The sequence below is a fragment of the Mobula hypostoma genome, chromosome 5 (assembly GCF_963921235.1).
Source record: "Mobula hypostoma chromosome 5, sMobHyp1.1, whole genome shotgun sequence".
Taxonomy (NCBI): Eukaryota; Metazoa; Chordata; class Chondrichthyes; order Myliobatiformes; family Myliobatidae; genus Mobula; species Mobula hypostoma.
Window position 1 is genome coordinate 107,563,331 of NC_086101.1, and position 17,683 is coordinate 107,581,013.

The 17,683-nt window shown below is 60.3% G+C and overlaps 1 protein-coding gene across 1 annotated transcript in view; it reads left to right on the forward strand.

Annotated features, from left to right (window-relative positions):
• Nucleotides 1-3,630, forward strand: part of LOC134346249 (CTD nuclear envelope phosphatase 1) — a 31,570-nt gene extending 27,940 nt beyond the window's left edge. The window contains exons 7-8 of the mRNA XM_063047574.1: nucleotides 456-540; nucleotides 2,161-3,630. Of these exons, the coding sequence (XP_062903644.1) occupies nucleotides 456-540; nucleotides 2,161-2,221 (146 nt within the window). The 3' untranslated portion in view covers nucleotides 2,222-3,630. The remainder of the gene's footprint in view (nucleotides 1-455; nucleotides 541-2,160) is intronic.
• Nucleotides 3,631-17,683: the final 14,053 nt, after the last annotated feature.

The following is a 17,683-nucleotide window of genomic DNA, read 5'->3' on the forward strand; positions in this document are numbered from 1 at the left end:
TATGAAAGGGATTGACAAGGTAGAGGCAAAAAAGTTGTTTCCACTAGTTGGTGAGACAAACTATGGGACTTAGCCTCGGGGTTCAAGGGAGTAGATTTAGTACGGAGATGAGGAGGAACTGCTTTTCCCAGAGAGTGGTGTATCTGTGGAATTCTCCACCCAATGAAGCAGCAGAGGGTACCTCAGTAAATATATTTAAGACAAATTGGATAGATTTTTGCATAGTAGGGGAATAAGGATTTTGGGAAAAGGCAGGTAGGTGGAGATGAGTCGATGGCCAGATCAGCCATGATTTTATTGAATGGTGGAGCAGGCTCGGTGGGCCAGATGGCCGACTCCTGCTCCTATTTCTTATGTTCTTGTGTAATTTGGTGCTTTGCGGCAAGTTTGTCATCTTTAACCTGACAAGTCCCGCTCTTCTATTCAAATCGATTTCTCTTTCTCTTGTTCTGCAGATAATGCAATACCTATTAAATCATGGTTCAGTGATCCGAGTGACACAGCACTATTGAATCTTTTACCAATGCTTGATGCATTACGGTAGGTGGCCGCAGGTCTGGCATTTCCACGGGGAAGCGAGTATCGTGGAGTTGGGGGCGGGAGGGGGTTGCCGGGGTTGTGTACAAAGACAGTGACCGCCCCTTTCTGCCCCGTCCGATTCATTTCTACATTGTTTGTCACGGCCTCGGGATGCCCTCTGTACTTCGGACCCAGTGTAATATCATCACTGAAGTCAGTCTGCTCACAGCAGGCTCTCACAGGGTGACAGGCACAGCACAGCAACACGCCCTTCAGCCCACAATACTGGGCCAGATCAATTAAATAAGCAATCAAATGCCCGATGAAAGATTAACTTTATCTGTCACATGTACATAGAAACACATAGTGAAATGTGTCATTTGCATCAACGACCAGCAAGTGTCTCCACCCTTCTGCCGCCTACACTGTATGCCCACAACTTAATGAACCCTCAACATGAGAAACTCTGCAGATGCTGGAAACCCAGAGCAATACAAAATACTGGAGGAACTCAGCAGGCCAGGCAGCATCTGTGGAAATGAATAAACAGTTGACGTTTTGTGCCGAGACCCTTCATCAGAACTGGGAAGGAAGGAGCAAAATGCTGGAATAAAAAAGTGTGGGGAGGTGAAGGACGAGAGCTGGAAGGTGATAGGGGAAGCATAGTAGGGTAGTGGTCAGCACAACGCTTCACAGTACAGGTGACCCGGTTTGAATTCCCACCACTGCCTGTAAGGAGTATGTACGTTCTCCCCATGACCTCCCGCATTCTAGAGACATACTGGTTGCTGGGTTAGTTGGTCATTGTAAGTGGTCCCATGATTAGGGTAGGGTTAAGTCAGGGGGTTACTGGACGGTGTGGCTCAAAGGGCTGGAGAGGAGAGTGGACCCTAGGAGGGAAGGACCCTCACCTGCACGTCTTCAGAAAATGGGAGGAACTTGTGCACCTGGGAGAGCCTGGCAGTTACAGGGAGATGTTCAGACTGCTTCCAGAGAGAGTCAGGAACTGAATGGAGCTAACCTCTATACGGAACTAATACCGCTTGTCAACACAATCAGAATCAGGCTCATTATTACTGACATGTTTTGTGGATAAAGTACAGTGCAAGCTGTAATACAAATTAGTGGAAATTCCAATAACAGTGAAAGAGGAATACTGAGGTGGTCTTCACGGACCATTCAGTAATCTGATGGCGGAGAGGAAGAAACTTGCCCAAGTCGTTAAGTGTGTGTCCTTCGACTCCTATACCTCCTGTCTGGTAGCAATAAGGAGGAGGTGCTTCCTTCTGTACTTGGTGTTGGGGAGACTAGTGCCGGCGAGGAGCTGACAGAGTTTACAGTCCTCCGCACCTTTTCTGATCCTGTGCGGTGACCCGCACCCTCCATACCAGATGGTGATGCAATTGTTTACAGTGCTCTCCATCGTACACCCGGAGAAATTTGACATTCCAAATTTCCTGAAACTCCTAATGAATTCCCAGGTCAAAGCAAATAGACACTGGGTCAACGATGGTGTTTAAACGCCGGGGTGGAGGAGGGAAGAGACAGTTCTCACCTCCCCGGTTGGTGGGGAAGGGTTGGGGAGAGCTAACCCACCCCCATCGAGTCTGGTAATAATCACGAGCTTCGTTCTCCCTGCAGGTTTACAGCAGACGTCCGATCAGTCCTCAGTCGGAACTTACATCAGCACCGGTTATGGTGACCCTCGATTCTTGCCCTCTCAACCTTGGGACTTGACTATGCCTTATTGTCACGGATACACCAATATCAAGCCTCTCTGACCCCTCGCCCTGCGTGCCCCACCCCTCGTGTGAATTGCAGTTTGACCCTCCCCTCCCCTCCAATCCTCCTGCCCTCGCTCCATGCCTCTGGTACAGGCATTTCGTGCCGCCACACACTCACTGTGCCGGACTTCGCGACGTGCCTGTGATGTTCGACGTGCCGACACACTCCGGGCGGACGACGGTGACACAGGGCGCGATATTGTACAGTGCACGGGGGCACGGCGTAATCCCCACACACAACTGATTATGAAGAAGCTTATTTTTCTCTCCCTACTTCCTGTTTTTTAAAAAATTAGTTTTCTTGTATTGAACGTGTCTTGTACTCTTCCTGCCCCCTGAACACACCCAGCTTTGTTTCTCCTGCTGCCCCTGCCCCTGCCCCCGGGGCTTTCCTTGCACTGACTTTGAAAACAGATCCACTGTCCCCAGACTCACAGCCCGAGAACCTCTATCCCTCTCTCCCCTCCCTCTATGTGTGTCTCTCCCCGTCTCTCTCTCTCCCCCATCTCTGTCTCTCTCTCCCCCCGTCTCTGTCTCTCTCTCCCCCCCGTCTGTCTCTCCCCATCTGTCTCTCTCTCCCCTCCCTCTCTATCTCTCTCCCCCCCCGTCTCTGTCTCTCTCTCCCCCCCGTCTGTCTCTCCCCATCTGTCTCTCTCTCCCCTCCCTCTCTATCTCTCTCCCCCCGTCTCTGTCTCTCTCTCTATCTGTCTCTCTCCCCCCCCGTCTCTGTCTCTCTCTCCCCTCCCTCTCTGTCTGTCTCTCTCCCCACTCCCTCTGTGTCTCTCTCTCTCTCTCTCATCTGCACCTCCCTCCCACCCTCCCCACACTTTCTGCCCATCTCTCACCGTGCCCCGTAAACTCCATCAGACGGAAACCCTGTTTCTATCTCAACACGGGCAAAACTCTTCTGCCAGCCCCGGCTTGGTTTCGTCCATGGGACTGCAAGGAATCCGGGACGCCACATGCCCTGTCGGGATCGCTCGTAGCAATGGCAACTTGCCCGGAAGGAGCCGCTGGCAAATGGCGGCGTAATGCACCCTGCAAGCATCACTCCAACCTCCTCGGCTGGCCTCCCCAGTCTACCCAGCGCTGAGAACTCCGCCGAACCGGGACTGCTGCGACTTCGGTTCGGAAGCATCCGACGTCCGTGTGACTAAATCGACAGTGGGAGCAACTGCTTCCCGGACTTGGTCTGTTGAAAACTTTCTCAATGGAACATTGGTTGGGAATAGGCTCCAGCGGGAGCCGTACTCTGTGTTAAACCATATGCTACCCTTTCTACCTCCTTCCAACGTGGGTGCAGAATAAATTAACATTTTTTTTCCATTTAACAATAAAACATTTTTATTTAAAGTTTTGACTTTCATTACATTTCTGTATATTCTGATGAAGTGTTATAAATGAGACATTTTGTCTAATAATTAATTCCCGCTGATCAGAGTCCAATTCCTTTTCAATTAATTGATCCATCTGTCGGTTCTCTTGGTCACAAATATCTGTCTCCATACCCCTCCTAACCTCCAAGCCTCAAATGTCGCATTCAAACTGACATCCAACACTTCTCCGGCACCTCGTTCCACTTTCACAACAACCTCTGAAGAGGTTTGCACTCAAACATTTCACCTTTCACCCTTAACCCATGGCCTCTCGCCCAACCTCCATGGAAGAAGCCTGCTTGCATTTACCTGATATATACCCCTCGTAATGTTGTACACACAAGTTATCACCTTACATTCACAGGAAGCAACAAACGGGCAAACCCTCCCTCTCTCGATACTGACAATAATCTCTCTCCCTCTCTAGTTACTGATGAGCAATCCCTCAGCCCAACCTCGTGGCAGACACCAACAACCCTGCCCCAGCTGATCACCCCCTTCTGGTTACCGACCACCATTCTCTCGCCGTTTCGTTACTGAACACCGATCCGTCTCCCTTTCGTTAGTGACCCCCAATCGTCCTCCCGTTACTGACCACCGATCCATTCCCCCTCTTGTCGATAACTAATCCTTCCCCTCTTCTTACTGACCACTATTCCCTCTCCATCGCGTTACTGACCACCAATCCCGCTCCCCCCTCCGTTACTGACCACCAATCCTGCTCCCGCCCATCTCGTTACTGACCACCAATCCTGCTCCCGCCCATCTCGTTACTGACCACCAATCCTGCTCCCGCCCATCTCGTTTCTGACCACCAATCCTGCTCCCCCCTCCGTTACTGACCACCAATCCTGCTCCCGCCCATCTCGTTACTGACCACCAATCCTGCTCCCGCCCATCTCGTTACTGACCACCAATCCTGCTCCCCCCTCCGTTTCTGACCACCAATCCTGCTCCCTCCCCATCTCGTTACTGACCACCAATCCTGCTCCCACCCCATCTCGTTACTGACCACCAATCCTGCTCCCACCCCATCTCGTTACTGACCACCAATCCTGCTCCCTCCCCATCTCGTTACTGACCACCAATCCCGCTCCCCCCCCGTTACTGACCACCAATCCCGCTCCCCCCTCCGTTTCTGACCACCAATCCTGCTGCCTGCCCATCTCGTTACTGACCACCAATCCTGCTCCCTCCCCGTTACTGACCACCAATCCCGCTCCCCCCTCCGTTACTGACCACCAATCCCGCTCCCCCCTCCGTTTCTGACCACCAATCCTGCTCCCGCCCATCTCGTTACTGATCACCAATCCCGCTCCCTCCCCGTTACTGACCACCAATCCCGCTCCCCCCTCCGTTACTGACCACCAATCCCGCTCCCTCCCCGTTACTGACCACCAATCCCGCTCCCCCTCCGTTACTGACCACCAATCCCGCTCCCCCTCCGTTACTGACCACCAATCCCGCTCCCCCCTCCGTTACTGACCACCAGTCCAGCTCCCCACGTTACTGACAACCGATACCTCCTCCTCCCGTTACTTATCACCAAGCAACCCTCTTCTTACTGACCACCAATTTCCGCCCCCCTCCGATTACTCACAACCAATCCATTCTCATCTCTTTACTTGGCTACCAATCCGCCTCCCTCTCCTTTCTGATCACCAATCACCCGACAGGGCGGGCGGCACCGGTCGGTAACGACAGGGTGGGGTGTCACTGCTCAGTAACGTGAGGGGGCAGGGTCTGGTGGGTAAACAGTTGGTAGGGATTGGTGCTCAGTACTGAAAGGGGGAGGGATTGGTGACCAATAACGAGAGAGCGAGGTATTGGTGGTCAAGTACTCATTAACGAGGAAGGAATGATTCGTAATTAACCATAGGGGTGGGATTTGTGATCAGTAACGAGAGGTGGAGGGATAAGCCAGTGACCTCAGTGGGGAGGGGGGAGATTCGTGCGTGGTCGGTAGCAGAGCGGGAGGGATTGGTGGTCGGTTACGAGGTGAGGGGTTGATAGCAAGCAGAGATGGGAGGTTATTGACCACCAGTCGGACCCCCCCGTTACTAACCACTGATCTCTCCCCCTATCGTTTCCTACCACCAAATCCTCCCCTTCTCATTACTGACAAATCCCTCCTCTTACTTTTTTGTTTGCATATTGTTGTTTGATTGTTTGTGGTTTTTGTATTGCTATATTTATGCTCTATTCTTGGTTGGTGCGGCTGTAACGAAACCCAATTTCCCTCGGGATCAATAAAGTATATCTATCTATCTACGTATCTATCTACAAAGCTGTGAAAGTTTACATACTCAGCAAATACACAAGGTACACGCATTCAGTATTTACAATTCAGTAAGTGCCTTCAGATTAAAATGTGATTACTACTGTCTATCGATGACATGGACCATCAACACCTCACTGTTTGTAAAAAAAAGACACAATAAAGACTCTTCTTCCTCAGAAAGCTGAAACAGATCAAACTCCCACAAAAGCTGTTGCTTAACTTCTAAGGAAGCACAATTGAAACCATCCTGACCAACAGCGCCACAGTGTGGTATGCCAGCTACACAGCCGCTGAGCGACAAGACCTGCATCGCGTGGTGAAGGCGGCCCAGCGGATTGTCAGGGTGCAGCTCCCAGGACTGGACACCATCTATTCCAGCAGACTCAGGAGGAAAGCGATCAGCATAACCAGAGATACCACACACCCCGGCCACTCCCTGTTTGACCCACTGCCGTCCAGCAAAAGGTTCAGGACACTAAAAACCAGAACAAATAGACTAAGGAACAGCTTCTCTCCTAGAGCTGTGGCCTCCATCACACCACTCCCACAGAACAATGACTGAAACTGTGAGCTCACACATGCACATGCAAGGACTCTAATACTTGCGCTAACGGCACTGTGCATTACTGTCATCTTCTGGTGTTGCTGCAACTTATTTTCTGTTACTTATCTAATTAATACTGTTTTTCTATTACTGACTTGTTTTATCTACCACTTTATTTAATTGCCTAAGAGGAAGCCAAACAGAGTTTCATTGTACCTATAAATAAAGATTATTCTATTCAATTCAATATTCCCAGGGGCCACTGCTCCCGGAGTTCCCCCATGATACCCACTGCTCCCGGAGTTCCCCCATGGTACCCACTGCTCCCGGAGATCCCCCATAGTACCCACTGCTCCCGGAGTTCCCCCATGATACCCACTGCTCCCGGAGATCCCCCATGGTACCCACTGCTCCCGGAGATCCCCCATGGTACCCACTGCTCCCGGAGTTCCCCCATGGTACCCACTGCTCCCGGAGTTCCCCCATGGTACCCACTGCTCCCGGAGATCCCCCATGGTACCCACTGCTCCCGGAGTTCCCCCATGGTACCCACTGCTCCCGGAGATCCCCCATGGTACCCACTGCTCCCGGAGTTCCCCCATGGTACCCACTGCTCCCGGAGATCCCCCATGGTACCCACTGCTCCCGGAGTTCCCCCATGGTACCCACTGCTCCCGGAGATCCCCCATGGTAACCACTGATCCCGAAGATCCACCATGGTACCCACTGCTCCCGGAGATCCCCCATGGTACCCACTGCTCCCGGAGTTCCCCCATGGTACCCACTGCGACCGGAGTTCCCCCATGGTACTCACTGCTACCGGAGATCCCCCATGGTACCCACTGCGACCGGAGTTCCCCCATGGTACCCACTGAGACCGGAGATCCCCCATGGTACCCACTGCTCCCGGAGTTCCCCCATGGTACCCACTGCTCCCGGAGATCCCCCATGGTACCCACTGCGACCGGAGATCCCCCATGGTACCCACTGCTCCCGGAGTTCCCCCATGGTACCCACTGCGACCGCGTGCTCCCCCATGGTACCCACTGCTCCCGGAGTTCCCCCATGGTACCCACTGCTCCCGGAGATCCCCCATGGTACCCACAGCTCCCGGAGTTCCCCCATGGTACCCACTGCGACCGCGTGCTCCCCCATGGTACCCACTGCGACCGGAGATCCCCCATGGTACCCACAGCGACCGCGTGCTCCCCCATGGTACCCACTGCGACCGCGTGCTCCCCCATGGTACCCACTGCGACCGGAGATCCCCCATGGTACCCACTGCGACCGCGTGCTCCCCCATGGTACCCACTGCGACCGGAGATCCCCCATGGTACCCACTGCGACCGCGTGCTCCCCCATGGTACCCACTGCGACCGGAGATCCCCCATGGTACCCACTGCGACCGGAGTTCCCCCATGGTACCCACTGCGACCGCGTGCTCCCCCATGGTACCCACTGCGACCGCGTGCTCCCCCATGGTACTCACTGCTCCCGGAGATCCCCCATGGTACCCACTGCTCCCGGAGTTCCCCCATGGTACCCACTGCGACCGGAGTTCCCCCATGGTACCCACTGCGACCGCGTGCTCCCCCATGGTACCCACTGCGACCGGAGATCCCCCATGGTACCCACTGCTCCCGGAGATCCCCCATGGTACCCACTGCTCCCGGAGTTCCCCCATGGTACCCACTGCTCCCGGAGATCCCCCATGGTACCCACTGCTCCCGGAGTTCCCCCATGGTACCCACTGCTCCCGGAGATCCCCCATGGTACCCACTGCTCCCGGAGATCCCCCATGGTACCCACTGCTCCCGGAGATCCCCCATGGTACCCACTGCTCCCGGAATTCCCCCATGGTACCCACTGCTCCCGGAGATCCCCCATGGTACCCACTGCTCCCGGAGATAGACCATGGAACCCACTGCTCCTGGAGTTCCCCCATGGTACCCACTGTGACCGCGTGCTCCCCCATGATACCCACTACGACCGGAGATCCCCCATGGTACCCACTGCTCCCGGAGTTCCCCCATGGTACCCACTGCGACCGCGTGCTCCCCCATGGTACCCACTGCTCCCGGAGTTCCCCCATGGTACCCACTGCTCCCGGAGATCCCCCATGGTACCCACTGCTCCCGGAGATCCCCCATGGTACCCACTGCTCCCGGAGTTCCCCCATGGTACCCACTGCTCCCGGAGTTCCCCCATGGTACCCACTGCGACTGCGTGCTCCCCCATGGTACCCACTGCTCCCGTAGATCCCCCATGGTACCCACTGCGACCGCGTGCTCCCCCATGGTACCCACTGCGACCGCGTGCTCCCCCATGGTACCCACTGCGACCGCCTGCTCCCCCATGGTACCCACTGCTCCCGGAGATCCCCCATGGTACCCACTGCTCCCGGAGATCCCCCATGGTACCCACTGCTCCCGGAGTTCCCCCATGGTACCCACTGCGACCGGTGTTCCTCCATGGTACCCACTGCGACCGCGTGCTCCCCCATGGTACCCACTGCGACCGGAGATCCCCCATGGTACCCACTGCTCCCGGAGATCCCCCATGGTACCCACTGCTCCCGGAGTTCCCCCATGGTACCCACTGCTCCCGGAGATCCCCCATGGTACCCACTGCTACCGGAGTTCCCCCATGGTACCCACTGCTCCCGGAGATCCCCCATGGTACCCACTGCTCCCGGAGATCCCCCATGGTACCCACTGCTCCCGGAGATCCCCCATGGTACCCACTGCGACCGGAGTTCCCCCATGGTACCCACTGCGACCGCGTGCTCCCCCATGGTACCCACTGCTACCGCGTGCTCCCCCATGGTACTCACTGCTCCCGGAGATCCCCCATGGTACCCACTGCTCCCGGAGTTCCCCCATGGTACCCACTGCGACCGGAGTTCCCCCATGGTACCCACTGCGACCGCGTGCTCCCCCATGGTACCCACTGCGACCGGAGATCCCCCATGGTACCCACTGCTCCCGGAGATCCCCCATGGTACCCACTGCTCCCGGAGTTCCCCCATGGTACCCACTGCTCCCGGAGATCCCCCATGGTACCCACTGCTCCCGGAGTTCCCCCATGGTACCCACTGCTCCCGGAGATCCCCCATGGTACCCACTGCTCCCGGAGATCCCCCATGGTACCCACTGCTCCCGGAGATCCCCCATGGTACCCACTGCTCCCGGAGTTCCCCCATGGTACCCACTGCGACCGCGTGCTCCCCCATGGTACCCACTGCGACCGGAGATCCCCCATGGTACCCACTGCGACCGCGTGCTCCCCCATGGTACCCACTGCGACCGCATGCTCCCCCATGGTACCCACTGCGACCGGAGATCCCCCATGGTACCCACTGCGACCGCGTGCTCCCCCATGGTACCCACTGCGACCGGAGATCCCCCATGGTACCCACTGCGACCGCGTGCTCCCCCATGGTACCCACTGCGACCGGAGATCCCCCATGGTACCCACTGCGACCGGAGTTCCCCCATGGTACCCACTGCGACCGCGTGCTCCCCCATGGTACCCACTGCGACCGCGTGCTCCCCCATGGTACTCACTGCTCCCGGAGATCCCCCATGGTACCCACTGCTCCCGGAGTTCCCCCATGGTACCCACTGCGACCGGAGTTCCCCCATGGTACCCACTGCGACCGCGTGCTCCCCCATGGTACCCACTGCGACCGGAGATCCCCCATGGTACCCACTGCTCCCGGAGATCCCCCATGGTACCCACTGCTCCCGGAGATCCCCCATGGTACCCACTGCTCCCGGAGATCCCCCATGGTACCCACTGCTCCCGGAGATCCCCCATGGTACCCACTGCTCCCGGAATTCCCCCATGGTACCCACTGCTCCCGGAGATCCCCCATGGTACCCACTGCTCCCGGAGATCCCCCATGGTACCCACTGCTCCCGGAGATCCCCCATGGTACCCACTGCTCCCGGAGTTCCCCCATGGTACCCACTGCGACCGGAGATCCCCCATGGTACCCACTGCGACCGGACTTCCCCCATGGTACCCACTGCGACCGGAGATCCCCCATGGTACCCACTGCTCCCGGAGTTCCCCCATGGTACCCACTGCTCCCGGAGATCCCCCATGGTACCCACTGCGACCGGAGATCCCCCATGGTACCCACTGCTCCCGGAGTTCCCCCATGGTACCCACTGTGACCGCGTGCTCCCCCATGGTACCCACTGCGACCGGAGATCCCCCATGGTACCCACTGCTCCCGGAGTTCCCCCATGGTACCCACTGCGACCGCGTGCTCCCCCATGGTACCCACTGCTCCCGGAGTTCCCCCATGGTACCCACTGCTCCCGGAGATCCCCCATGGTACCCACTGCTCCCGGAGATCCCCCATGGTACCCACTGCTCCCGGAGTTCCCCCATGGTACCCACTGCTCCCGGAGTTCCCCCATGGTACCCACTGCGACTGCGTGCTCCCCCATGGTACCCACTGCTCCCGGAGATCCCCCATGGTACCCACTGCGACCGCGTGCTCCCCCATGGTACCCACTGCGACCGCGTGCTCCCCCATGGTACCCACTGCGACCGCCTGCTCCCCCATGGTACCCACTGCTCCCGGAGATCCCCCATGGTACCCACTGCGACCGCGTGCTCCCCCATGGTACCCACTGCGACCGCGTGCTCCCCCATGGTACCCACTGCGACCGCGTGCTCCCCCATGGTACCCACTGCTCCCGGAGATCCCCCATGGTACCCACTGCTCCCGGAGTTCCCCCATGGTACCCACTGCGACCGGTGTTCCTCCATGGTACCCACTGCGACCGCGTGCTCCCCCATGGTACCCACTGCGACCGGAGATCCCCCATGGTACCCACTGCTCCCGGAGATCCCCCATGGTACCCACTGCTCCCGGAGTTCCCCCATGGTACCCACTGCTCCCGGAGATCCCCCATGGTACCCACTGCTACCGGAGTTCCCCCATGGTACCCACTGCTCCCGGAGATCCCCCATGGTACCCACTGCTCCCGGAGATCCCCCATGGTACCCACTGCTCCCGGAGATCCCCCATGGTACCCACTGCGACCGGAGTTCCCCCATGGTACCCACTGCGACCGCGTGCTCCCCCATGGTACCCACTGCGACCGCGTGCTCCCCCATGGTACCCACTGCTCCCGGAGATCCCCCATGGTACCCACTGCTCCCGGAGTTCCCCCATGGTACCCACTGCGACCGGAGTTCCCCCATGGTACCCACTGCGACCGCGTGCTCCCCCATGGTACCCACTGCGACCGGAGATCCCCCATGGTACCCACTGCTCCCGGAGATCCCCCATGGTACCCACTGCTCCCGGAGTTCCCCCATGGTACCCACTGCTCCCGGAGATCCCCCATGGTACCCACTGCTCCCGGAGTTCCCCCATGGTACCCACTGCTCCCGGAGATCCCCCATGGTACCCACTGCTCCCGGAGATCCCCCATGGTACCCACTGCTCCCGGAGATCCACCATGGTACCCACTGCTCCCGGAGATCCCCCATGGTACCCACTGCTCCCGGAGTTCCCCCATGGTACCCACTGCTCCCGGAGTTCCCCCATGGTACCCACTGCTCCCGGAGATCCCCCATGGTACCCACTGCTCCCGGAGATCCACCATGGTACCCACTGCTCCCGGAGATCCCCCATGGTACCCACTGCTCCCGGAGTTCCCCCATGGTACCCACTGCGACCGGAGATCCCCCATGGTACCCACTGCGACCGGAGATCCCCCATGGTACCCACTGCGACCGGACTTCCCCCATGGTACCCACTGCGACCGGAGATCCCCCATGGTACCCACTGCTCCCGGAGTTCCCCCATGGTACCCACTGCTCCCGGAGATCCCCCATGGTACCCACTGCGACCGGAGATCCCCCATGGTACCCACTGCTCCCGGAGTTCCCCCATGGTACCCACTGTGACCGCGTGCTCCCCCATGGTACCCACTGCGACCGGAGATCCCCCATGGTACCCACTGCTCCCGGAGTTCCCCCATGGTACCCACTGCGACCGCGTGCTCCCCCATGGTACCCACTGCTCCCGGAGTTCCCCCATGGTACCCACTGCTCCCGGAGATCCCCCATGGTACCCACTGCGACCGGAGATCCCCCATGGTACCCACTGCTCCCGGAGATCCCCCATGGTACCCACTGCTCCCGGAGTTCCCCCATGGTACCCACTGCGACCGCGTGCTCCCCCATGGTACCCACTGCTCCCGGAGATCCCCCATGGTACCCACTGCGACCGCGTGCTCCCCCATGGTACCCACTGCGACTGGAGATCCCCCATGGTACCCACTGCGACCGCGTGCTCCCCCATGGTACCCACTGCGACCGGAGATCCCCCATGGTACCCACAGCGACCGCGTGCTCCCCCATGGTACCCACTGCGACCGCCTGCTCCCCCATGGTACCCACTGCTCCCGGAGTTCCCCCATGGTACCCACTGCGACCGCCTGCTCCCCCATGGTACCCACTGCGACCGCGTGCCCCCCCATGGTACCCACTGCGACCGCGTGCTCCCCCATGGTACCCACTGCTCCCGGAGATCCCCCATGGTACCCACTGCTCCCGGAGTTCCCCCATGGTACCCACTGCGACCGGAGTTCCCCCATGGTACCCACTGCGACCGCGTGCTCCCCCATGGTACCCACTGCGACCGGAGATCCCCCATGGTACCCACTGCTCCCGGAGATCCCCCATGGTACCCACTGCTCCCGGAGTTCCCCCATGGTACCCACTGCTCCCGGAGATCCCCCATGGTACCCACTGCGACCGGAGTTCCCCCATGGTACCCACTGCTCCCGGAGATCCCCCATGGTACCCACTGCTCCCGGAGATCCCCCATGGTACCCACTGCTCCCGGAGTTCCCCCATGGTACCCACTGCTCCCGGAATTCCCCCATGGTACCCACTGCTCCCGGAGATCCCCCATGGTACCCACTGCTCCCGGAGATCCCCCATGGTACCCACTGCTCCCGGAGATCCCCCATGGTACCCACTGCTCCCGGAGTTCCCCCATGGTACCCACTGCGACCGGAGATCCCCCATGGTACCCACTGCGACCGGAGTTCCCCCATGGTACCCACTGCGACCGGAGATCCCCCATGGTACCCACTGCTCCCGGAGTTCCCCCATGGTACCCACTGCTCCCGGAGATCCCCCATGGTACCCACTGCGACCGGAGATCCCCCATGGTACCCACTGCTCCCGGAGATCCCCCATGGTACCCACTGTGACCGCGTGCTCCCCCATGGTACCCACTGCGACCGGAGATCCCCCATGGTACCCACTGCTCCCGGAGTTCCCCCATGGTACCCACTGCGACCGCGTGCTCCCCCATGGTACCCACTGCTCCCGGAGTTCCCCCATGGTACCCACTGCTCCCGGAGATCCCCCATGGTACCCACTGCGACCGGAGATCCCCCATGGTACCCACTGCTCCCGGAGATCCCCCATGGTACCCACTGCTCCCGGAGTTCCCCCATGGTACCCACTGCGACTGCGTGCTCCCCCATGGTACCCACTGCTCCCGTAGATCCCCCATGGTACCAACTGCGACCGCGTGCTCCCCCATGGTACCCACTGCGACTGGAGATCCCCCATGGTACCCACTGCGACCGCGTGCTCCCCCATGGTACCCACTGCGACCGGAGATCCCCCATGGTACCCACTGCGACCGCGTGCTCCCCCATGGTACCCACTGCGACCGCCTGCTCCCCCATGGTACCCACTGCTCCCGGAGTTCCCCCATGGTACCCACTGCGACCGCCTGCTCCCCCATGGTACCCACTGCGACCGCGTGCTCCCCCATGGTACCCACTGCGACCGCGTGCTCCCCCATGGTACTCACTGCTCCCGGAGATCCCCCATGGTACCCACTGCTCCCGGAGTTCCCCCATGGTACCCACTGCGACCGGAGTTCCCCCATGGTACCCACTGCGACCGCGTGCTCCCCCATGGTACCCACTGCGACCGGAGATCCCCCATGGTACCCACTGCTCCCGGAGATCCCCCATGGTACCCACTGCTCCCGGAGTTCCCCCATGGTACCCACTGCTCCCGGAGATCCCCCATGGTACCCACTGCTACCGGAGTTCCCCCATGGTACCCACTGCTCCCGGAAATCCCCCATGGTACCCACTGCTCCCGGAGATCCCCCATGGTACCCACTGCTCCCGGAGTTCCCCCATGGTACCCACTGCTCCCGGAATTCCCCCATGGTACCCACTGCTCCCGGAGATCCCCCATGGTACCCACTGCTCCCGGAGATCCACCATGGTACCCACTGCTCCCGGAGATCCCCCATGGTACCCACTGCTCCCGGAGTTCCCCCATGGTACCCACTGCGACCGGAGATCCCCCATGGTACCCACTGCGACCGGAGTTCCCCCATGGTACCCACTGCGACCGGAGATCCCCCATGGTACCCACTGCTCCCGGAGTTCCCCCATGGTACCCACTGCTCCCGGAGATCCCCCATGGTACCCACTGCGACCGGAGATCCCCCATGGTACCCACTGCTCCCGGAGATCCCCCATGGTACCCACTGCGACCGCGTGCTCCCCCATGGTACCCACTGCGACCGGAGATCCCCCATGGTACCCACTGCTCCCGGAGTTCCCCCATGGTACCCACTGCGACCGCGTGCTCCCCCATGGTACCCACTGCTCCCGGAGTTCCCCCATGGTACCCACTGCTCCCGGAGATCCCCCATGGTACCCACTGCGACCGGAGATCCCCCATGGTACCCACTGCTCCCGGAGATCCCCCATGGTACCCACTGCGACCGGAGATCCCCCATGGTACCCACTGCTCCCGGAGTTCCCCCATGGTACCCACTGCGACCGCGTGCTCCCCCATGGTACCCACTGCGACCGGAGATCCCCCATGGTACCCACTGCGACCGGAGATCCCCCATGGTACCCACTGCTCCCGGAGATCCCCCATGGTACCCACTGCTCCCGGAGTTCCCCCATGGTACCCACTGCTTCCGGAGATCCCCCATGGTACCCACTGCGACCGGAGATCCCCCATGGTACCCACTGCTCCCGGAGATCCCCCATGGTACCCACTGCGACCGCGTGCTCCCCCATGGTACTCACTGCGACCGCGTGCTCCCCCATGGTACCCACTGCTCCCGGAGTTCCCCCATGGTACCCACTGCTCCCGGAGATCCCCCATGGTACCCACTGCGACCGGAGATCCCCCATGGTACCCACTGCTCCCGGAGTTCCCCCATGGTACCCACTGCGACCGCGTGCTCCCCCATGGTACCCACTGCGACCGGAGATCCCCCATGGTACCCACTGCGACCGGAGATCCCCCATGGTACCCACTGCGACCGGAGTTCCCCCATGGTACCCACTGCGACCGGAGATCCCCCATGGTACCCACTGCTCCCGGAGTTCCCCCATGGTACCCACTGCTCCCGGAGATCCCCCATGGTACCCACTGCGACCGGAGATCCCCCATGGTACCCACTGCTCCCGGAGTTCCCCCATGGTACCCACTGTGACCGCGTGCTCCCCCATGGTACCCACTGCGACCGGAGATCCCCCATGGTACCCACTGCTCCCGGAGTTCCCCCATGGTACCCACTGCGACCGCGTGCTCCCCCATGGTACCCACTGCTCCCGGAGTTCCCCCATGGTACCCACTGCTCCCGGAGATCCCCCATGGTACCCACAGCTCCCGGAGTTCCCCCATGGTACCCACTGCGACCGCGTGCTCCCCCATGGTACCCACTGCTCCCGGAGATCCCCCATGGTACCCACTGCGACCGCGTGCTCCCCCATGGTACCCACTGCGACCGGAGATCCCCCATGGCACCCACTGCTCCCGGAGTTCCCCCATGGTACCCACTGCGACCGCGCGCTCCCCCATGGTACCCACTGCGACCGGAGATCCCCCATGGTACCCACTGCGACCGGAGATCCCCCATGGTACCCACTGCTCCCGGAGTTCCCCCATGGTACCCACTGCTCCCGGAGTTCCCCCATGGTACCCACTGCGACCGCGTGCTCCCCCATGGTACCCACTGCGACCGCGTGCTCCCCCATGGTACTCACTGCTCCCGGAGATCCCCCATGGTACCCACTGCTCCCGGAGTTCCCCCATGGTACCCACTGCTCCCGGAGATCCCCCATGGTACCCACTGCTCCCGGAGTTCCCCCATGGTACCCACTGCGACCGCGTGCTCCCCCATGGTACCCACTGCTCCCGGAGATCCCCCATGGTACCCACTGCGACCGCGTGCTCCCCCATGGTACCCACTGCGACTGGAGATCCCCCATGGTACCCACTGCGACCGCGTGCTCCCCCATGGTACCCACTGCGACCGGAGATCGCCCATGGTACCCACTGCGACCGCGTGCTCCCCCATGGTACCCACTGCGACCGGAGATCCCCCATGGTACCCACTGCTCCCGGAGATCCCCCATGGTACCCACTGCGACCGGAGATCCCCCATGGTACCCACTGCTCCCGGAGTTCCCCCATGGTACCCACTGCTCCCGGAGTTCCCCCATGGTACCCACTGCGACCGCGTGCTCCCCCATGGTACCCACTGCGACCGCGTGCTCCCCCATGGTACCCACTGCTCCCGGAGATCCCCCATGGTACCCACTGCTCCCGGAGATCCCCCATGGTACCCACTGCTCCCGGAGTTCCCCCATGGTACCCACTGCTCCCGGAGATCCCCCATGGTACCCACTGCTCCCGGAGTTCCCCCATGGTACCCACTGCGACCGCGTGCTCCCCCATGGTACCCACTGCGACCGGAGATCCCCCATGGTACCCACTGCGACCGGAGATCCCCCATGGTACCCACTGCGACCGGAGTTCCCCCATGGTACCCACTGCGACCGGAGATCCCCCATGGTACCCACTGCTCCCGGAGTTCCCCCATGGTACCCACTGCTCCCGGAGATCCCCCATGGTACCCACTGCGACCGGAGATCCCCCATGGTACCCACTGCTCCCGGAGTTCCCCCATGGTACCCACTGCGACCGCGTGCTCCCCCATGGTACCCACTGCGACCGGAGATCCCCCATGGTACTCACTGCTCCCGGAGATCCCCCATGGTACCCACAGCTCCCGGAGTTCCCCCATGGTACCCACTGCGACCGCGTGCTCCCCCATGGTACCCACTGCTCCCGGAGATCC